This window comes from Neolamprologus multifasciatus, chromosome 7 (assembly GCF_963576455.1).
Source record: "Neolamprologus multifasciatus chromosome 7, fNeoMul1.2, whole genome shotgun sequence".
NCBI lineage: Eukaryota > Metazoa > Chordata > Actinopteri > Cichliformes > Cichlidae > Neolamprologus > Neolamprologus multifasciatus.
Window position 1 is genome coordinate 8,265,963 of NC_140445.1, and position 22,513 is coordinate 8,288,475.

At 38.6% G+C, this 22,513-nt stretch overlaps 1 protein-coding gene across 3 annotated transcripts in view; it reads left to right on the forward strand.

The window, feature by feature from the left end:
* The first annotated feature begins 312 nt into the window (after window positions 1-312).
* nlrc5 (NLR family, CARD domain containing 5) overlaps window positions 313-22,513 on the forward strand; it is a 38,813-nt gene continuing 16,612 nt past the window's right edge. The window contains exons 1-31 of one of the 3 annotated variants that reach the window (XM_085169215.1): window positions 313-591; window positions 1,389-1,738; window positions 2,849-2,899; window positions 4,583-4,651; window positions 5,378-5,563; window positions 5,764-5,918; window positions 7,431-7,562; window positions 7,900-8,215; window positions 8,963-9,434; window positions 9,606-9,768; window positions 10,032-10,162; window positions 12,760-12,985; window positions 13,062-13,303; window positions 16,208-16,291; window positions 16,383-16,466; window positions 16,587-16,670; window positions 16,765-16,854; window positions 17,115-17,165; window positions 17,249-17,278; window positions 17,672-17,755; window positions 17,999-18,082; window positions 18,198-18,287; window positions 18,428-18,508; window positions 18,754-18,837; window positions 19,477-19,560; window positions 19,700-19,789; window positions 20,630-20,677; window positions 20,783-20,812; window positions 20,902-20,985; window positions 21,080-21,163; window positions 22,315-22,404. In XM_085169215.1, the coding sequence (XP_085025341.1) occupies window positions 1,405-1,738; window positions 2,849-2,899; window positions 4,583-4,651; window positions 5,378-5,563; window positions 5,764-5,918; window positions 7,431-7,562; window positions 7,900-8,215; window positions 8,963-9,434; window positions 9,606-9,768; window positions 10,032-10,162; window positions 12,760-12,985; window positions 13,062-13,303; window positions 16,208-16,291; window positions 16,383-16,466; window positions 16,587-16,670; window positions 16,765-16,854; window positions 17,115-17,165; window positions 17,249-17,278; window positions 17,672-17,755; window positions 17,999-18,082; window positions 18,198-18,287; window positions 18,428-18,508; window positions 18,754-18,837; window positions 19,477-19,560; window positions 19,700-19,789; window positions 20,630-20,677; window positions 20,783-20,812; window positions 20,902-20,985; window positions 21,080-21,163; window positions 22,315-22,404 (3,833 nt within the window). In that variant the 5' untranslated portion in view covers window positions 313-591; window positions 1,389-1,404. The remainder of the gene's footprint in view (window positions 592-1,388; window positions 1,739-2,848; window positions 2,900-4,582; window positions 4,652-5,377; window positions 5,564-5,763; window positions 5,919-7,430; window positions 7,563-7,899; window positions 8,216-8,962; window positions 9,435-9,605; window positions 9,769-10,031; window positions 10,163-12,759; window positions 12,986-13,061; window positions 13,304-16,207; window positions 16,292-16,382; window positions 16,467-16,586; window positions 16,671-16,764; window positions 16,855-17,114; window positions 17,166-17,248; window positions 17,279-17,671; window positions 17,756-17,998; window positions 18,083-18,197; window positions 18,288-18,427; window positions 18,509-18,753; window positions 18,838-19,476; window positions 19,561-19,699; window positions 19,790-20,629; window positions 20,678-20,782; window positions 20,813-20,901; window positions 20,986-21,079; window positions 21,164-22,314; window positions 22,405-22,513) is intronic. The other 2 variants (XM_085169217.1, XM_085169216.1) reach the window with 2 other exon arrangements.

Below are 22,513 nucleotides of genomic sequence, written 5' to 3' on the forward strand. Positions count from 1 at the left end.
TTTGTTTAAGAAGCTCCTACAATATGTCAAAAACATCTTGTCCAGACTGAGACTCTTTGGCAAAACACGGAGTAGCATGGCAACACACGCTCCAAAGCTTTAGCTCTTCTGTAAGGAAGAAACGGGTTCGGAACTGGAATAATCCAATAAACTAAACCTGATTTTGATGCGCAAAGCAAGCAGTACTCACCCACCCCAGTACTCACCCACTCATCCCATGTATTAGATGCCCGCATCTAATACATGGGATAAACCCATGGAACTTGTGGTATGGTCATTCGCTTGCCATCAGATGTCTTGGGTGAAGCAGAACCCATGACGCACTGCACTGCTTTAACCCAAATTTCTGCCTGGTCATGCAGTCGTTTGAATGCCCAAATATATCATTCCTCCAGAACCCTACTATTTTATATCTCCTTTGTTTATTTGGAGGAGGCCGGCGTGTGCCACTGACTTTGCCAATTTGGTGGAGCGTTACACGAAAACGAAACAAAAACTATGTTGCCAGCCATTCCATGAGTTTCGGTTTAAATGATTTGAATCATTGACTGGCTGGCCGCACTGAGTTGCACTCTGCGCCAAGTATTATTGGTGAGTCTTTATTTTATTTCTGAACATTATACTGTAACCTGTGTCGCAGACTTTTGCTTGTCAGCTTGTCGCAGCCGGAGTTTGTTAGCTTTGCTGAGCTGTACACAATGACGCAGTCTTTGATGCTCGTTACCTTAAACGACCTCGCCTCGAAGCCGTTTGAGGACAGGCTCGAGACAAAGCAGTGGACGTCGATATTACATAAAAGTTTAATAACGAGAAAAAAGAAATGAATGTCGGTATGACGTGTCCACATAAAATAATAATAATAAACGTATAAAAAGCGCACACTCACACAAATGATTCCTAATGATTCAAACGTCCCTCAAAATCGCTCTTTTTCGTTATTAATGAGCGAAATTCACCTAAATTAGAGCACAGTTAACGCTGTTTACTTATTGGAGCACTTTTAGTTGTTTAAAGTGTAAATCTGTGAGGTCGATGGACACATAGAAGTATGTTTTACTGGTTTATCAAGAGCGTGTTAAAAAGTTTTATGGTTTTGAAAATGACGTAAAAGACCGCGTTTGTCCATGTATGCCTCACTTTCAGTGAATAAAGTGCAGAGCACGTGGTCTCCTGCAAATGCAATGGACGATCGCTTTGCTTTGTGGCTTTCTGTGTGATTATAATGTTAATGCTCACAGTGTTGGGTTTGAAGCATCGACTACTATATTGATGTACAACGATATGAATGTATGATTTGCATGTTTGCTACTTGCTTCCTTCAGTCAAAGCTGCATTTCACAGGTAAGATTGTGACTTTATGTGTGTCTCCCCCTCTTTATTTGTATCAGCCGATGGAGTCTGACCATGGATGAGGAGGTCAACCCTGACCATGAAAATGTGAACTCAGTCTTGGCTCAGGACTCCATTGAACTGTTCCACATCCTCAGCAGTCAGTCGCACTCAGTCATAATGCAGCTGTGTCAAATGATGCCCAGTGAAGCTTGGCGCCAATATCAGCTTGACTCCTCAAGCTCTTCTGCAGCAGCAAGGCCAGAACTCATCAAAACCATGTTGGATTACTTCAGGTCAGCCAGTGCTCGAAGATGCCGTAACTTCCTTCAGAGAGTGTGCTTCTCGTGTGAGAACATCCCTATGCTTCTGGAGTCGAGGATCATGTCAGTAGCAGGATATGACAGCAGTGAGTATAAACTGGTGTTTGTCCCGGACCAAAGCACTGCAATCCTCAGTCACTTTCACTTTGAGGTTTACTTTACTTGTCTGGGTCCTCTGTTCTGTCAAAACAGTAGAACAAAGTGAAAGGTAATTTAAAGCAGTCTTAAAAATAGAGTTTTGTTTGGTGAGCAAATGCATACGTATACATGTTTCATGCATACAGTACCAATTAAAGGTTTGCCTGCTGAGGCCAATAGGGTATAAGCACTGAGGTTGACATGGAAGTGGTTACATTTATTTGACTGTATACGGAAAGAACCCAAAAACCCCACAGTACCCACAGCATCAGCAGTTTTCTTCAAAGTAACACACTATGACAGCATGAACTAACTTTTACTGTATTAACAAACTTGTTGAATCACCAAATTCAGTATAAATGGTCACTAATTTCTGTTGAATAAGGGTTGGTGTGCTCAGCTCTTAATCTGTTATATTTAGTCAAGTTTTTTTGTAATCCGCACAGTGGCAAATGTATACATAGAGGTTCATATATATTTGACCACTGGGCAGATTTATATTAAATAGGTTGGTGTCCTGGTATGGACCCAGCTTTTAAGTGTAGTCCACATAATTGCAGTAGGGTTGAGGGCAGGGTTTAGGAAAGCAATTCCACTTAGCCGACTTTATTTATTCCAATGCTAATACGCTTATTCCCATGATGAGTGTGTGTAAACTTTTGACCACAACTATAAATCTGGGGCACAGACATCAGAATCCCCTTTTATTGTACAGATTCTAACTGGAGTATTTTAAATACTATTACTATAGTTTTAGTGTTGCCTAAAGCATTTTTTATGAATATAATGGTCTTATTTTGGGCCACAAATTTGTTAGGAGCTGCATTATTTGAGGTTCTTTTGTAGTTGGCATGATGGACTACATTTAGCCTTTCTAGTGTCCCTAAGTTGTCACTTAGATGACATTTACATAAAGCCATAGAGACATTTGTTGTCATGTTTTCACAGCATGGAGTTGAATAATACGTAAAATATATTTAACCATAGTAATTACAAATGTAACTGTAGTTGTGCTTATCTGCATGGCTAACAGTGTGACTTTGTGCTTGAATGTTTAGCTGATGATGTACCATCTCCAGCCGCAGAGGACGTGTCTCTAGCAAACACAGGTAGACCACCTCTGTGTGCCACTGTCTCATATCTGTGTGTACAGAATAATTGTGTGGATGTGTATGTGCATGTAAAGATTTGTAGTTTTAGTTGTGCTTGACCTAACCTCTAAGCTTACTATAAATGCATATATTTGCAGTCTGCAGGTGATTTTCCATAATTTGGTGTTTTCCTTTTTGGTTTTACATCAGACTGACCACATTGGGTCACATTTCTCTGGCTTGTTTTGTGTGTTTACTGAGCACACCCAAAGCATGAATGATGCTGAAATGATGAAATTTATCAGATGTTAATGTTTTTGAATTCTCATACGCTTTATTTTTCTAAGTAAAAATAAAGTAAAAGTAAAATTTAATCACAGTAGTATAACACAAAGTCAGTTAAACCAATGTGCCCATTTTGGAAGGTTCAACTATTGTGAATCCATTTTAGCTGCTTTAGTGCAATTGAAAGTGACATGAGGTGCACTGGAGTGGCAACAGCAAGATGATCTCAGAAGAGGAAATAGTTTCGCAAGTGGTTTTGCAGACCATTGTTCTCTCTTTATACCTCTTGACTGACTCTTTTAGCTGGTGTCGTTGTCATTGCTGGAAGCATGAGATAGCACCTGCAGCCCATGCGGGTTGTAAGAGTTTCTTTTGCTCCTCCAGTGTGCCACGTCAATATGTGCTATCACAAAAAAGTTTGCTGTGCCTTCCAGCCCGGTCTCAAGATAGTAGAGGAGATGCCTATCTTGTGGAGTCTGTTTCTGACAGTTTGGTCAATGGAGGTTATTTTTAGGGGTCTAGCTGTGTTCCTCCTGCTACTGCTGTTGGGTTGAAGGCCTTCTAGTGCCCTGTCCTGCTCTACTCTTCTAATGGCCTGTCTCCTGGTATCTCCTCACAGTTTTGTAACTGTGCTGGGCGACAAACCGTTTTGCGATGACCTGTGAACCTTAATGGGATGCAGGTACTGTCTCAGGTAATCAGCAGTGACGAGTTCAACAGCAAAATGCAGAGCTAGAGGAAAATCAGTCAGGGGGGATAAGGAGAGAGCAGTAGTTTCTCCATCACCTGCAAAACCATTCCCTAGTTGTTGCTGCTCCGGTGCCCCCTCACTGGTGCTTTACACCAAAGCAGGTGAAATAGGTTCACAATGGTTTGTACTGATATTTACCTGTGTTCCCTTCATTTTTGAGCAGCATAGTCTTCATTTATCACCCGTGGCTGCAAAACAATCATCACTACCCTGATGGTGACAATACCACTATAACCATTCTACAGCCACTCAATAGTTATGCCTCTTTCTTTCTCTTTTTAGAAAAGCTTAAATTAGTTTTTTAATTTTTCTCATTTATTTCAGCAATCACTTGTAGTAGCTCAGTTTAGTTTACAGTAAAGGCTCAAAGAAAACACACTCAGGGGGAAAGTGAAACCAAAAGCTTAAGATTGTTGTAAATAGGTTTGCATGTATCAAAAAATTTACGTAACTTATTTGTTCGTTTCACTTTGGGATTCCCCCAGCATTTTTTTTTTTTTTGGTGTGTAGATCATTTCAAAACTAATAGGAAGGTTTAAGAGGTGTAGCTACAGAATATTTGAACGTCTTGCAACACACTTTATTGCATTCATCCTTTTTGGCATGTTATACTTTTCTGCAGGGTTTTCATGCACTGTATGTTTTCTGTGTCTTCTGTATTGCAGACGGTTGTGAAAGTTTTAGGCCTGCTGTAACATCTTTAGAGCAGCGGCTCGTCAAGCGCCCACGGATCGGTAGGATACACATGTGACTTTTAATTATTCATGCGTTACAGCTACGTTCAAACCATCACGCAAACCAACAAAGAGAAATATTTAATTCATTGATTCATTAATAAAAACACAAACAAGAGTTTATGATAAGAAACTAGGAAGAGTTAAAACACAATACAGTAAGTGTGCAGCTGACAGTGGAAAGACTGGGATCCATCTTGGAAAATTTCCAGTACCTATCTAGTTCTCACAATAATTAATCCAGCATGGTGGTATTGCTTATTTAGGTTAAAGTTTTAAAGGACTTATCACTTTTTAGCACTCAAACCCTTTGCCTTATCTTGGCAGTAAAGCATGTGCTGCCAAAAAGGCTCTGCCCCTTTGGCACATGGACCTATAAACTCTGGTATCTAGCATCACTGTGTTGGTGGCGAATTGTTTTTATGTTGTATGTAGGGGATAGGGAAATTGGGCTTATGTGGATGAGGGCTACACATCATCCCACAGATAATCAGTTGAAATTGACGAGGAAGTCTTTAGTTTAGCATTTAGTTGTGCTGCTTCATGTAGTTGAGCAATTGTTGTACACTGTGGGAAGCTGATGTCATCAGAGCGGGCCTATGTCTTAGATTTCAAAATAAGATCAACCTGAAACCCAGGGCTGACATTTTTAAGCAAGGCAATCGCACTGTAAAGAGATTATCGGTGTTATTCACGTCTAACTTTTCTAATGGGTTCCACCCACAGATCACTGGCAGGAGTACATCAGTGAAGTGGAGAAATTCCTGCTGAAGAGATGGGAGCGACTCACAGCTGGCCTGGTGAGGCAGGTCCAGCTGGAGAATGTATGGGTCAGCCCGAGAGCGGCAAACAGAAGCAGAGACAGACCCGATCAAACCCCTGGCTCAGCAGACAGAGGGGGCAGAACACCAGGTCAGCAAGACTTCCTCTAATTGTACCAGTTGATGATTGAGCTTTTTTTAAATAAAGGGATTTTTTTGAAAAGTATCTTGTGGTGCACAAAGAAATAAAATCATAGCAGTTTTGTATGTTCTAAGCTTCTCATGTAAACTTACCTAATCATGAATATTTGAAGTCTGCTGCACACCTCACATCTTTCTCACCAAACTCAGAGCCCGATGGGGATTACGGGTATTTGGAGTCCAGAGTGACGTTGGAGACGTTCCTCCAGGGATGTATGGGTAAAGTGACAGTTCTGGTGGGCAAGACTGGATCAGGAAAAACTCTGCTAACATCTTGTTTGGGACAGCAGTGGGCTAGTGGATTAGTAAGTTCCCTTTTTGTCAACATTTATAATTATTTGCGTTATCAGACATGTTCTATGTTCATCTGTATGGCTAGTGCTGGTCTTATTTGTATTCAGAGGAATAAAGGAAGAGCCATTGTCCCAGAATTTGCATGCTGGTGTTATAAAAACATAGAGCAGCTTTATTTCCATACTGTATGTAAAGACTAGGGATGGGTACCGGTATCCGGTGCCATGATGGCACCGGTTCTGACATAAACGGTAGTAACCAGACCGAAAAGCAGCGCACATTTCGGTGCTTCATTTCGGTGCTTTTTTTTTCTGAGATGTCATACACTTTGAATTCTAGCCAATCATTTTACGTTAGTACGGATAGTAGGCGGGCCCAGGTACGTACGTACTTTTAGAGCAGAGCTACAGATTAAAAATGCCCAAGACGAAGCGGTCAAAAGTCTGGCTGTACTTCACAGCAAAAGATGCAAACTCACCAGCCTGCAACAAGTGCTTTAAGGTGATACTGTCAAAGGAGGTAACACCTCAAATCCGATGAAACACCTGGCGACGCATAGCGGGTTTTTTTTTAAAGCAGAAAAATGCGCCGTATTTGATAGCTTGCTGCGAGACCTCACACCGAGCGCATCTACTGCGGGTGTGGTGGTGACGGATGATGATGGCAGCAGCAGCCGTTCTTCTCTGCGTGAGTAGCTTCATGTTGTTCGTGTGCAATTTACGTTGAGTAGGCTAACCACGTTATTACATTAATGCATGTAAGGTGAACTAGCAAACACTGTCGTAGTTACATGCAGCTGTCTTCTTGTTTGATGGCAGATACTCCCTTCACCCTGGCCAAAAAGGCTAAAATGACCAAAGAAAAAGTGGAAAACAGTTAAACATGAGAAGTTTTTGGACAAAGTTTGTTTTTTCCATTGTTTAAGCACTGCTTCCAGCCAAGAGTGATATCATATATGCCCTATAGCTGCAGAAAAGGCTAACATTGTTATCTTTTTACAAAAAAACAGCTGAACATGAGAGGTTTTTGGACCAATTTTGTGTTCTCCATTCTTTAAGCACCGGTTTGAGCACCGTTTAAGCACCGGCACCGTTTCAAAAGTACCAGTTTGGCACCGGTATCGGATAAAACCTAAACGATACCCATCCCTAGTAAAGACCATATTAAATATAACTGACTTAAACTGGCTTTACTGTGGTTATCATTATTAGAGTATGCTGTAGGCTTAGGAACCATCACTGACCTTGCAGAGCTTGCAGATGATCCAAACTCTGCATTCTCATTGTTTATTGGAAAAACCTAATCAATAAATTATCAATGTGGTGCATTAAGAATAAAAGTGAAGAAGCTCCTGCTACTATCAGGCAGCTACTTGTTCAGCCATTTTTCCACTGCAAACGTCTTCTGGAGCCAGTGAATGCTTTTTACAACTTTCACATTTGTGGTACTACCTAAGCTGTGCAAATAGAATTTGATATGGCTTTCTTTCCTCTGCCAATTGTTCTCCTCTCCATCTCATCCAGGGTCCTATCCCTTCATCCTTTGTGTTTGTCCTGCTGGAGTTTCGTCAGCTCAACCTACTGTCACACCCTCTTTCACTATCAGAGCTGCTATTCCAGTACTACCTCCCTCCAACTGGGGGAGAAGATGCAAAGGTACGCATGTAATGCTTGAGTAATACTTGTTATAAAACAGTATATTTGTGATACTAAACAGAGGGATGCATTTAATTTAAATCAAAATCTGGTTTGAGCTAAACCCCTTCACATAGTTAGTTATGCTTTGCATTCTGGGATGTGACAGAATATCATATCATATTAGTGGTAAAATGAATGTAAATTGAAGATCAGAGTTGTGTTTGTGTAAGAAAAAAAATGAATCCATGGGAAAAGGGCTACAATTTTATGAACTCATCAGGTGATTTGGGCCAGAGTAAACAAAGTGTGAAATTCAACTGCTCCCACATGCTAAACGTATTCTTCGTTTGAACAGAGAGCCATTATCGACTACCTCCTTACTAATCCAGAGCAAAGCTGTTGGGTACTGGATGGCTATGATGAGTTTCACGGCAAACTCAGCAGACAAGAAGTGCAGAGGAAACCGCTGCACTTAGAAGATCCTCTGCCTGTCGCAGACCTCATCTCAGGGTTGCTAAATCGCCAGATTCTTCCAGGAAGCACTGTGCTGGTCACCTGTCGTGTACGGGATCTTATAGATTTGGATGGCATTTCAGATAAAGTAGGCCAGCTGCTGGGCTGGGACCAGGATGAGATCAAGGAGTATGTAGACAACTTCTTTGGTGCAAAAGGTGAAAACTTTATTTACTTGTATTTACATTGTTGTTGGGCTTTATTTATTTATTTTATTTGTTTTATTTATTTCTGTAAAGCTTTGAGGAAGTCTTGTTTTTGGCTCTTCTGTATTAACTTAATTTTTCTCTGTGGAAGTTGGTGCTTAGTATATATAATCAAGGCAATACAATTATATCAAGTTAGAAAAAAATGTAATAATTCACTTATTACTACTTTTTTGTATTAACTGATAAAATATGGTTTTCTGGACACCAGATTTCTGCTGCTTATTTATTTCTTGAAAACATCTAGCTCTCTCTTTCCCCACAGCCAAAGTTGTCTCTGATATTTTTTCTCGCTTTCTCTTTGACTCTTACTTGACACTTGTCTGCATTTTTTATTTTCTCTTCAGTTATGGTTGCTGTGGGTTTCAAGACTCACATAAATATCAGCCAAGTTTGAACTTGCATGTTTCCGACTAAACATTTTTTGTCTTTTTTATTTTACTTGTTGGCAGTAGCTTATGTAAATAACCCTAATCTGGGATTATTTACATTTTTTGCAGTGCTATATTTAGGCTAAAATTTAGACTTTCAAACTAGTAGAAATGAGTAATTTCCATATAAAACAGGATCTCATGCGTAATAGCTGCATTACTAACATGAAAAAATTGGTGTAAAAATAATAAATGAGTAAAAATTCTTGTGCACGTCTATCTTAAATGTATGTTGTCTTTAACTAGTTTAATCATCATTTACACCCAGCAGATGTAGCTCTTAGAGAGCAGGCAGCACAGCTCCTTCTCTCCAGTCGACACCTCCTCGCCATGTCTTCCATTCCTGCCCTATGCAATATCTGCTGCATCTGTCTTGAGCATTTACTGCTGCAGTGTAGAGATAAAGACACAGGAGGAGCACCGATGCCTGACGAAAAAGGAAGTAAGGCAAGGACAGATGCTCAGGAAGCAGAAGGAGCACAGATGTCAAGAGAAGCCAGAGGGGAGGAGGGCAATAGAAGAGGAGATCCTGCACAAAGGAAACAAGAGGATGGAAAAAGAAAAGGGAGCAAAGATGTAATAATGGATGGAACAAATGGCAGACCCCAGCTGACTCCCACTTCACTCCAAGTCCCCGCCACCCTCACTCAGGTCTACCTCACTGTTCTGGCCTCATTTCTTAGCCGAGCCCCTAACCACAGAGGAGATGGCAAGCCAAAAACTAAAAGATTTCCTCACAGGTAGAGACTGAGCTGTGAACTCACTCTAGTGTATCACCATCTTGAACATTATATTTCAAAAAAATATAAAGTAAATGAAAAAATGACTATTTAGAAAAGAAAGCACCAGTGTAGCAAAAAACGTGTCATGCTTCAGTTTATGGATTATCTGTTTTCTGTCTTTCCGTGCAGTGCTGTCACCACACTGACCATTCTGAGTCAGTATCAATCGGAGCTGTGTGAGCTGAGCCAACTGGCTTGGAGAGGCTTAGAGGAAAGCAAGATACTCTTTTTGAAAGAAGAGATTCCACAGGAGGTTTTAAAGTTTTCATTGAAAATAGGACTCTTATCACAGGTCAGACATGAATGCATGCATTAATGTCCTCCTCATATCTGTGAATGTCCACAAAATCCTTGTTGTCGAGTGTTTGCATGCTATTTATACTATTGATACTATTAATAGATTTGCTTAGTGGGCAAAAGTTATTTGTGTTTCCTTACAGTGGGCATAGTGTGTGTAGTAAACAGAGTAAGGGTAGATGAAGGTTGTCCCTGTAGACGACTTGTCATGTTTGTAACATATTATTAGTAATAACATAATTACTTATCTGCTGTTAGGTGGAGCTCAGACGTCAGGACGGGATACTTGCCAATGCCTACTGCTTCATTCATCTGACAGTGCAGGAGTTTTTAGCTGCACTGAGAATCATGACCAGTAATGATGTTAATGACGCACAGCTTAAGAAGAGGTAAGGAAGCCAAATGGAGAGAAATATGGGTGTAATTTTTAAGATGATTGCAGTGTCAAGACCTGTTTAGGTTATATAGCCCACCTGATGGAGAAACTACGGAGTCGCACGGCAGAAGCTCTGTACTTTTGGCATCAAAACACAGTCAAGATGACCTGCTGAAGTTCTGACCAAGTATCAGAATTGGGAAGAAAGGTGATTTAAGTGACGTGTTATGGTTGCTGGTGCCAGATGGTCTGGTCTGGGGTTTTTTCAGAAAATGCTGATCGACCGGAATTTCCCCACACAACCATCTCTGGTTTTACAGTGAATGGTCTGAAAAAGAGGAAATAACCAGTGAGTGACAGTTCTCTGGGTGAAAATGTGTTGGTGATGGGAGAACGCGCAGAATTCTTTGAGCTGAAAGAACAGAATCGATAATTCTAAGAACCACTTGTTACAACCAAGGTGTCTACAAGAGCATCACTGAATAAGTTACAAGTTGAAACAGATGTGCTACAGCAACAGGAGGGCCACACCAGGTGCCACCCTGCCAGCTAAGAACGGGAAACTGAGGCAACAAGTCACATGGGCTCACCAAAATTGAACAAGATTGCCTAATGGGTCTGGATTTCTGCTTTGACATTTAAACAGAAAGGTCAGAATTTGGTATAAGCAACATGAAAACACCTTGCTGAGTCTGTACCACAAATAATAAAGACAGTTCTGAGGGCAAAGGGTGGGGTGGAGGGTGGGGTGGGGGGGTATAACTTAAAATTGGCAAAGTGTACCTGATAAAATAGCCAGATACTATTTTAGTCTAATGGCACATACACAGTAACCCCTGCATTTTACTCTCTCACTGGTGAGGGACAAATTCAAATTACAGATAACAGTATAACATTCACGACATTATTACACATTGATTGATTAAATTATCATCAAATCAAATTCACATCCTGGAAACAATTTTGTTAATTAACCAAATGAACAAAATGTCCTAGATACGGTCACCTTTCTTGTTGCTGCCTTAGCTGAATGACGCTTCTGTGTACACCTGTCCTCCCAACTCGGTGCTGGGCAGTCTCTGCCTGGTCCCGAAATAGATAAGTTCCTTTCAGATCAGGTAGACACTAGTGTGTGATGGAGTGTTTGAAAAGCTGTGGAAATAAAAGTTTGTCGCCTAAGCTAAAAAGAGAAGCTCACACACACAGCAGAATCGTGATGAATATATTGAAAGATTCAACAGTTAATTAATGAATGTCATTTAGAACATGTGGAAGAAAGCATGATGGAATTTGACTATGTAAAGTCACACGGTATACCAGGAATAACTCTGCCATGGAAGCAACCTGAGCTGTGCGAGTTAAGCACGCTACAGTACGAGACACATTTGTCCTTAGTCCTTACATCAGAAAAACACTGATGTAGGCATAAAGTGACGGCTCAAATCACAGTGCGAGAGTCTGTGAGACTGTGCAAAGGTGGGGGCACTGAAAGTGAAATATGGCACAGCTGACATAACTAAGCAGCAGGCGACCACAGTCACTCGCTAAGAGACCTCTTGTATGTGGCTACATGTAGTTTAACATATATCACAAGCCTGGGTTGTACTCCACCACATGCTACTGCTTCCTCTAAAAATGACAATGCAGCTTCATGGATTTATTTATTCATTTTAAAAGCAGAAATTTAATTGCATCAGAGCCCACAGATGCTAAGTTCCACCCTCTGACATCCAAATTGCACCCTTCCCTTATAGAGCTCATCTTCCATCCCCTTTTCGGCTTCAGATCCATTCTCATATGTCCAAACATATATAGACTTGAAGCTCCTTCTCTAGGACTTTTTTAAATAACTGCAGCCATGACAGTAACTTGTGCTTTAGAGTATTTAAACAGGAGGCACCCATTCATTAATGACTTAAATCTTAATTAATTAATTGCTTTTTTAATTGCTGCAGACTCAGGTTTACAACACCATGAAATCTATTCATACAGCTGTATTTTAATAAATTAAAATTGTTTCCCCTAAAGAATCACTACATTTCTTTGATGGTGTGATATGGATTTGTTCACACTTTTATCATATTTAGTTGACAAGGTGGATTGCAAAAAGGACCTCACCCATACCTAGTTCCTTAAATGATTAGATAACAGGTCTGTTTGCTCACACTTCCTCATTTAACCCTTTGATTTCACATGTTTCTGAGTGAGGTTCTGGAGGCCTCTGGTTTGAAATCAGTCAGGCGGCTGCAAAATGACTAGTTCAGTTCTGGCTTTGACGTTTTGTTGTGTTTCATTCCGTGAGCATTTGGGGAATGTAGTCAAATTAATGCGCCTGAACAGAAGAAAAGACGCAAGCCATTCAAACTGGTGTACTGTGCTTTCTTCCCACTCTGTTTGCTTTATAGGCTGCACTGTAGAAGTTGTTTGTTTTTGTCCTACCTGTTAAATCTTAAAATAATATTATTTATTGTATTTCAAAGTATGCCAGGTCATATTATTATTATTCACATCTCCCAGAAGAGTGTTGAAACTATCATCTGGACAATTTTGTAACATGCTTTAATTTGCATCATAATTCAGAAGTTGACTTTCCTCTCATTATATCCTCAGATTCAGTCTGAAAACTCGCTGGACAACCAAATCAGACCAGAAGACGGTCTTCACTGACTCACTGTACCTCTATGTTTGCGGTCTGGCTTCCTCACAATGCACTCCAGCCCTGGTTGAGTTAGCCAAGGTTTCTGGTAGAGCCCAAAGTTGGGTCCAGAAACGACAAGACCTTGTTCTGACATTGCTCAAATCCATGTGTAACAGTAACACTCTGACCGGACCAAAGGTAGAATGAAAAACAGGAAACAGATTTTATTTTCTGTCTCTTTGTTACTGATCTTTTCTTTGCTATATTTTGCCAGATACTCCAGCTTTGCCACAGTGTTCAGGAGAGCCAGAACCACCAACTCGCCAAGCAGGTTTTTGGTGTGAGACCCAAACTGGAGCTGCGCAACATCTGGCTGTTACCGAATGATATCGAAGCTCTGGCTTTCGTAGTTAATTCAGCCGATCATAATGACATCGGTCTGGACTTCGGAGCGTGCTCCATGGAGCTGGAGTGTTTAATAGTTCTGGCCAGGTGTCAGGGCATTCATAACCTCAGGTGAGGCTACACAGATGTTTACAAGTTACAGTAGTTAAAAAGTAACAAAAACCCTCCAAAAACCTACGTGTAATTTTTTTTTAGCTAACCTAAATAAAACTAGCAAAAATAAACTATTAATTACAATACAAAAGTTTATTTTGATTTTTATTGTATTACTGTACCATCCTGGATATGTTAAATCTTACAGGTCAGCATTTATTTGAAAAGGTTTCACAGGGTTATTAATATGATATTTGTGGGAATGCACTATAGGAGCATTGGAAAGCCATCACTGTGACACATGAGAGTGTTGAAATGGACGGTGTTGATCTGTCAGAAATTATAAAACCCATGTTTAGCCCACGGACATGCAGAGAGAGGACTAGTCACACAGCAGCAGTGAATGTTGTTGTTAATAGAGCTGCAGCTTTGCCTTTGACATTCCTCAGCTGACTGGCCACCTGTCATACAGTGACAGTGAATGAGCTCAGTATTCTTGTTACAAGAAGACAGAAAATAGTCTGGACTCAACTGCAAAAACACGACCACTGATTCTTTGAAAGTATTTCTTTATCAACTCGAAAAAGAATGTTTTTCCACACAAGTTTGCACTTGCATGTCTTGAAGAGTGGGTGGGACAGGGCCTGTCTGTTTAGCAAAATCTGTAAGCTGCACGTTGTCATGTCACATCGTGTTAGTCATCTGTTTATACTGCCTAATTCTGAAAGTTGAAGCATCTTTATTGTTAATTTTATATAATTATGCACACTAACATCTAATGTCTGTCTAGCGGGAAAGCTATCCCTCCTTAGTTGCTCTTCCTGATGTTTTCCTTATCCAAAACAAGAATTTAATGACAAATATAGCGTAACCTGTACATATTGTAAAACTAAGATATCTTGGTATCAAATAAAGTTGCATTGACCATAGATATCTCAGCTCAGACATTAAAAGTAAAGTGAAAAAAAAAAAAAGTAAAGTGCTGTGTAAAACAAACCAAAACCTCAATTTTATTACGAACACCGATACATCTGCTTGTGGTTGTAAAGAGAACCGGTTACATACAAGTCATAAACTGTAATGATAACTTGGAAAATTAGAATGAGGAAAAATGTGACTGTACACAGCAGTCTATAAGTATGTTCAGAACAGCAGCGTAGGAACTCTATACTATGCTGAAGGTACCTGTAATAGATATTTACAGCTGTGGTGAGCAGAAAATGTTGTTTTACTGACAGTGGTTCGATCCTCCTGTGCAGACTAGAACTAGTGAACAGTCAAAGGTGCAAGCAGAACTTATCAGCTGCTCTCTACAGTTCTCACATAGTTACACCATAATTATTTCATGTGTATATTTTATGTCACCCAGGCACAAGTAAGCTATTAAACTAGATTTTTTTGGGCAGTCACCCAACTCTTAATCTTAAACCCAGTACCCGGTTCTTAATCTTGACAAATATGAAAACAAAAAGAATAACGGCACATATTTCTTATTTCATTTTGGACATGACAAATAGAGACCACCCATACATAGAACCAGATGGGCTCCAAACACCAGAGAGCATACAGTGTGAGAGAAAGCATGTGCAAGAAAAGCCACCTGGAAGGCAGCCAATGAAAAGACTATTGAGTGACAAAAAAGTTGTTATCATCCACATGTAAAACACTTACAATACTGTTGGTACATGTAATAAACTATCCATCATTATATGATTTAGAAATGTGAAAATTATAATTCAGAAAACTGCTGTAAACCAGCGGTCTCCAACCTTTTTTGCACCACGGATCGGTTTATGCCCGACAATATTTTCACGGACCGGCCTTTAAGGTGTCGCGGATAAATACAACAAAATAAAACTAGTACCGGTACTGAAAAAAATAAGATTTATTCATAACACACGTGAAAAGACCCAGGAAAACCGAGTTAACGATAAAAACGATAACAAAATAACGCTGAAAACCGATAAAAACCCTGAAAACTATACATTTCACACCTGAGCCTCAACTCTCGCGGCCCGGTACCAAACGACTCACAGACCGGTACCGGTCCGAGGCCCGGGGGTTGGGGCTGCTGTAAACCCCCAAACCATGTACAAATTATACAAGTAAAGCAAACATGATATAACCAGTGTTCAATCCCATCAAATTACCTCTGTCATGGGGATTTAGTTCCAGTTTATTCTGGATTACATAGAGTGAATTATTAACCCTGTAAAGCCTGAAGCATGGATTAATGCCAGACATTTGATTTTCTTTTAATTGGACAAATGCTAACAATTAAAAAAATTAATAAATAAGTTTCCATGTATGAGGTTTCTTTTTTTTTTTTTTTTCATTTTTTGTGTGTGTTACAAACACACTGATGATATATAGCTCTCAAAATCTCATGTATCAAATATTATACAGGGTTAAAAGAGATTACAGGTTACAACTCCAAAGCTCCTATAAACCTTACTTTGGCTTTCACTTTGTAGTCTGTGAATCTAGTTTGATTCCCTGCGTCACAGAAATCTGTCTCTGTCACCACCTCTTTAAGAAAGAGTTACCATTTTTTATATATTTGAGTGCTTCTTTTTTTAGTTATGTTCAGACATTCACACTGACATTTAAACAAATAGATCTCATCTCATATTATAGTTCTGGGGATCCGAGTCTGTTTTATCCTCTTTAATTAAAATACTACATTCAAGAAAAGATTAAGCATAGGAATTTCCCACCTGGTGTCTTAGATAAAAGTTAATTTGTAGATAAAAACATAGCAGCATCAAGAAATATTCTATCAACTATAGAGATGCTGGTAAAAAGCAGTTTGTTTGTTTTAAATTGATGCTTTGAACTGATGTTTTCTTTTTGCAATTTCTAATCCGATGCTTCCTTATGAATAAAAATGACTTTATTGTTATTCACTATGTGTCCTTACAGTTTTCACAGCCGCAAGTATGGGGACAAGTTTGCTGAGAAGTTGTCGTCTGTTTTGCCTAAATTCACATCCCTGCGAAAACTAGAGTATGTTTTATATCGTTGCTTTATTCCTGCAAAAAATATATTAAAGGTAATTGTCCCTTAACTACAATAATTACCTGTTTGTGTTCACAAGGTTTTCTGGTGCCAGCCTGACTGCTACTGGAGCAGCTAGTTTGGCCTCTGGTCTTCAGGAGTGTCCACACATCACTGATATCAAGTATATCTTCTGTTGTTCAATATAGTACACGATTAGCTTACTGCTCGATTATCCAGATGCTTTTAATAATGCTGAGCTTAAAGTTTCTGCTCATTTTTCTTCTGGGTTTTTTTTTTTCAGCCTAAGTGACAACAATTTGAGGGATGAAGGAATCAGTTGCATTGCTGAGATTTTTACCAAACTACAAAACCTTTCGAATGTAGCGTAAGTTCTCACATTTCTAATGCAAAGACTCGTCTGTACTTAACAATGCTGAAGACTTTGTGTGGTGATCACATGTGTGTGTGCTTCTTTGTAGGCTGGGACGAAACAGCACAACCCTGAATGCAGTCGACTGTCTTATTAAAACGATGTCTTCATGTTTGAACATCCAACATGTTCATGCAGAGTAAGACCACACACACATGCACACAACGTGGCAGTTAAGGCATAGTTATGGCACAGGGATTGTTGCTTAAATTAAATAAAAATTACACATATTTTAACTCAGTAATGCTCACTGCACTATTAATATTTTCTCAGTCATAGATTTGAGATTCCTGAAATTCAAAGTAGCTAATTTCTATTGATAAAGTTATAATGACAAGACCAGATAAACATAAGTGTGTCATAAATGTGTACTCCAGTCCAGGTTATTTTTCTTTGCAGGGGGATCAAAGACTTGACAGTAACTTTCTTCCAAAAGTCAGATATGAACAGGTGACTTTTATGCTTATAAACTAAATAAAGCAATAAAGTGAACATAGTAAAATTCTGATATATTTATATTTTCCGCTCTACAGCCATACATCTATACTTGAATCAACAATCAGGTAAGATATGAAACAAATAAGTCAGTTTACCGTAACTGCCTTACCAAAGAGCTTTGCCAGTTTCCTTGATGAACTTTGCACCTTCGTTGATCTTAAATGGGTGTCAGCAAAATGTGCATTCACCTTTACTGGGTTTTTTTTTTTGTTTGTTTGTTTTTTGGCTTCAAAAGATCTTGACTAGAAAGGACGTTTATGTGGATGTTGATTTATCTTTTTATTTTTAATTTTAATTTTTTTTTTTTTATTGAGCATCAACAATGTATTACAAAGATATACATGTAGCAAGGCCACAATGGATGTTGATTTAAATGGGACTCTAAATATCACAGTTTAGTATTTTCGAGGTTTTTGTATCATGGACGTTTGCATTATGATGGTGTCATTTTTCTCCAGCTTGCTGAACCAGAATTGGAACAAGTCTGAGATGCAGAAACTTGCTGAATCCTTGGCTCGATGCCCTGCGCTGTCTGTCCTAGAGTAAGATTTCATAAGTACACACCTTCATAATTAGAAAAACCTATTCAGAGCTTATGACACAGACAACATCGGTAATGAATAGAATAGCAACAATGCACTAGTTGTTGACTTAATGTTTTCCCTCTGTTAAAGTAGTTGAACAATCTGCAAACTACACTGTGTGCATATTACATTGGTAAATGAATGCTAGCCAAAGGCCTGTCAATGTGTGTGGCTGTTTTACTCCATGTCTTTGCACTCTAGTGTGTCTGGAGGCCAGTGGGATGAAGAAATTTTAAGGACACTGACTGAGTTTTTGCCAAAGTTCAGCATTACTGACAAGCTCATGTAAGACTAGGTTTTAAAAGAAATCAATTTTTTGTGTTGTGCTTGCTGTGCACTTTGCTATACCTGCACATAAAACCCAGCAGCATTTAGTCGATGTTTTACAATCTTTTCTCAGCATTAATGACAGCTGCTCATCAGTGGAGGGTTTGGTGGTTCTGACTGCTCTACTGTCTGATTATCCTCCTGTGATGGAGCTTCATATCAGGTACAAACACGCATTTAATCTTAGCAACCATAGTTGCAGGAACTTTTAGACATACTGTACCAGGAAATGCAAAATTAGATTTATGTTAGAGTTATTGCTGTCATCTCTGCTCTGTATCTGAATGTTTCTTTATGTTGCAGATTACAGGTTCCTGTTAAGGTGTCTATTGTGTTTGCTAGGGGAAGGGAAAAACCTGCAAGCGGAATATCCAAATCTCTCTGGTATGTTAATGCTTCTGTATCACAAGCTTACAACAACAATATAATTGATGTTGCAGAACAATAGTAGGGTAGCATTTAGAATGAGTAAAGCGATAATTTTAAGTTGGTAACCAACAGACCATCAGTTATCAAGCAAAAAGTTTTAATATTTTAATTGTTATAATGGGTTGTTCAGGTGTATCCTTTGTCCAATAATGATATGTCATCAGTACTAATGATAATCATTCAGCTTTTGCGTCTTTCAGCCTCAGCTTCTGCAATCTGCATCCTGCTGATCTGGAAAGTGTGTTGAGATGTCTGGGCACCTCTTCTGATCTCACTATGCTGGAGTAAGATGAGCAAGAACCATGAAAGTGCACACACCATTTTACCATGGACAGATAATAAAAATAGGACCATTTCTAATTAGTAGATAATAAATTTATGTGTAAAAAGCCTAGAAAGTTTTCAGGGGCAGCCGTATGAATACAAGTGTCTACAATTACGAAGATAATGGTGCAAAGAAAGGAAAGGTATTTAAAGTGTGTCGGGCAATAAAAAAACCTTTCTACTACACATTTGTGTTAAAAACTGATGTCTTGGACATTATTCTAAAAATGACAGTGTATGCTCAGTTTATGAAGTAGCTAACCACTACATCCTAAACCACCTCTTAAATGATGCACCATCATGGTTTTTGCTTACAGGTAACCTTTAGATTGCTTATACAGTGCTTAACAAATTTATTAGACCACCTGTCACACACACATATTTAATTATATATAAATATTGTAAATAACTGTAATTTGTAGTATTAATAGAAAGATCTCAACAAATGTATCACATTTAGAGGAAAAACTGTTCACACTCATTACACATTTCAGGTGTGTGTGCACTACTGATATTGATATACTGGCTTATTTTTGTCATGTTCTCTTGATAAATGTACAAACACTGAGTTGTAAGGCATTTTTAACCTTTCTTTTCAGTTTGTCCAGTAACTGTTTAGGCAACAAAGGTCTGAAGAAGTTGTTGGATTTCCTGCCTCGTCTTAGCAAAATCCAGGAAATTAAGTAAGCTCACACGCATGCATTTATTTTTTACATTGAGATATACAAAGTAGGTAGCCAAATGGTAAGCTGTTTTCTCACCAAACAGGTTCCAAACAGCCAACACCAACTTCCTTGTGCTAATTGCTTTTGTTTTTTCCAGTGCCAGTAAAAATGACATCAACATGGAAGGAGTGGCAATGCTGGCTGCAGCTCTATGCTCGTATAACACCTTAACAGAAATTCACATCAGGTAATCTTTGTTTTACATTGTAGCTATTTAATGATACCAATAGCTGCTTTACCCAACCGTTTGTGCCTCTTATCCCGGTCTGGGTTTAAAAAATCTATCTGTTTGAAAAATACTATAAATACATAATTACATAAAACACTACATGTCATATACAGTGATGGGAATAACTGCATTAAAATAAACAGCGTTACTAACGCTGTTACTTATTTCAGTAACAGATAATCTAACTAATTACTTTTACTATCGTTAAAACACCGTGGGTGTGTTACTATTTTTAAACACACAGATGGTTGACGCTTATGTCATCTTACCGGGGGCTAGGGGTGCGAAACAATCGCACGAGTGCTGCTGATTGGCTGAGGAAGAGTAAGGTAGTCATGGTAGTCATAGTGTGTTGTATTGTTCTACCTAGAGTTTATCTGATTGGTGTTTTATTTCATATTTTCACAGAGTAACATTTGAATAGTTTAGATTAGTGTACAATGTTTCTTAGATTAGTTCCTTCTGTTAAGTGCCCTTTTATTCCAGCAAAGATTTTCTGGCACAACTTCACCTGCTTCCAAGGTGCATGGAGAGGATGAAAGAATTCACAAAGCAGGAACTCCCCTGATGATGACCCTGATGAAGGCCACAAGCCGAAACGTGTTGGTCAATTATTAAAGTTGTTCATCTTCCCTCAAGTGTTGCTGGAGTTCCTGCTTTGTGAAGTGCCCATTTATTTCAATTATATTTTCAGTTTTATAACAAACAGTTGAATATATATTTTAGTATTGTCATATAGCTTTACAGTAATCAGTCAGGTTAATTATAATTGGCTGTTGTGCTCTGTTGGTTTTACAGTGGCGGAGGCAAAGAGGAAGTCAATCTAAAGTTCTGCCCAGATGAAAGGTAGAAGACCTGCATCTATGCAAACGTTCACACAGTTTGATTCTTGTTGTCTCCATTTAGTTTTTCTGTTTAATAATCAAACTCTCTACATTATTCCTATGTCAGTGATGACAAGCAGCAGCTGAAGATGTTCCGGTACAGTGAGCAAATAAAGACATGCAGAAAAGTACAAATCTGACCTCTGACTATGAATACAAAAGAATGATCCCCTTTTATTTTTCTAGAGTAAAGCACAGCAGCATCCTACCATCTGATATAACCAAAGTATGTAGAAAATTGGTCCAGATTCACTTCCATTGGGAGTTAGAGTAAGCTTTATTATTGTATATCTGCAAATTATTCAACAGTATTTAAAGTAGTGACTGAACACGTTCATGTTCATGCACTAATGTGTTCTGTCAGGTTATCTCAGTGTTCACTTACCGACAAAGCCATCGAGAATCTTCTCAAAGTGTTGCCAGAGATGACGTCACTGCAGAGACTCAAGTAAGGCATACACACTAATGCAAGTATTAATGATAACACTGGATTACAACCTGCAATAGACAGTCAGATTATTCTGGATTTAAAATGTTAATATGTACAGTATATGTGCAGTAGGGAAAAGATGTGAAGATATGGAAAAAAGCTGCTGAGTACTTGTTGTTTTTTAAAGAACATCCTACTGAGGTTACTGAGCACAAAATTTGAATATTTGGAAGGTGATTTTAAGTGTAGTTATTTTTATTTAATGGGTATCTATGCTATTCTTATCACAGGGTATATGTTAGGTCCATAAAACAAGGAAAAAAATGATAGAAGATCACTATTGTTATAGGAGATTGCAGAACGTTGCAATCTCATCTACACTGCAAGGAGATTTGCAGAAATTCTGTTCTAATTTCACTTTATGCTGTCGGCTCTAATTGGAAGTGTGATATTAGAAGTGTGTAATTTTTCTCTAGACATATTCATTTAATTTTATTATATAGTTTGTGACATTATGTAATTACCTTGTAGTCAACTGGAGAAAATCCTCTTACAGATTAAAAAACAACAACAACAACAACAACAACAATGCAAATGTATAATTAAACCCTGCAAATAGTTAACAATAACTTTGAAATGCCTTTAGGTGTAATTCTTGGTCCTTTTTATTCAGTCTATAGATTAATTATTTATATTGATTCATTTTTGTCTTTATTTTTTATACTGAAGTATTTAAAATTTATAAAATTTGCCAGATGTACCCCAGCTGTGGTCAAAAACCTATATATAGTCATCATGAACATGAATCTCGTGTAATGTTTACATCTTTAATGACTGTAAGAACAAAAAAATTGATTTGCAGATATTATAAATTAAAAACTTTGATGTTTAATACATAATATCAGTATGTTTTTCTTTTACCATATATATGCTTCTGTCACTTACATATTTTGCCTTTGTGCATTTGGTGTCTTTATTATTCATTAACGCTATCAACCTTCCAGAGACTACAGTTGAAGTTTAGCCTGTATGGCTAAATCTGGCAAAGCAAATTGTGGCTATTGTTGCATTTAGGTTTAGGAGGAATATTTTATTTGACAATAGCTGCTGTGAATTAATTTAATAAATTATCAATGAACTCGAATGAACTCATTCTGTATTCCTAATAGTGTCAGACAGAGCATCACATCTGCAACCGATGCACTCAAGCTGGTCAGCTGTTTGAATGACAGTCAGCGAGTGACGTCGGTGGAGCTCAGGTACAGTGAATACTTTTGTGGCACTCATCACAACACACCATATTTGAGTGTTCATGTGATGCTCCTTTCCCTACCACACTTTTTAGTTGTAGCTGCAATTACTTTAATT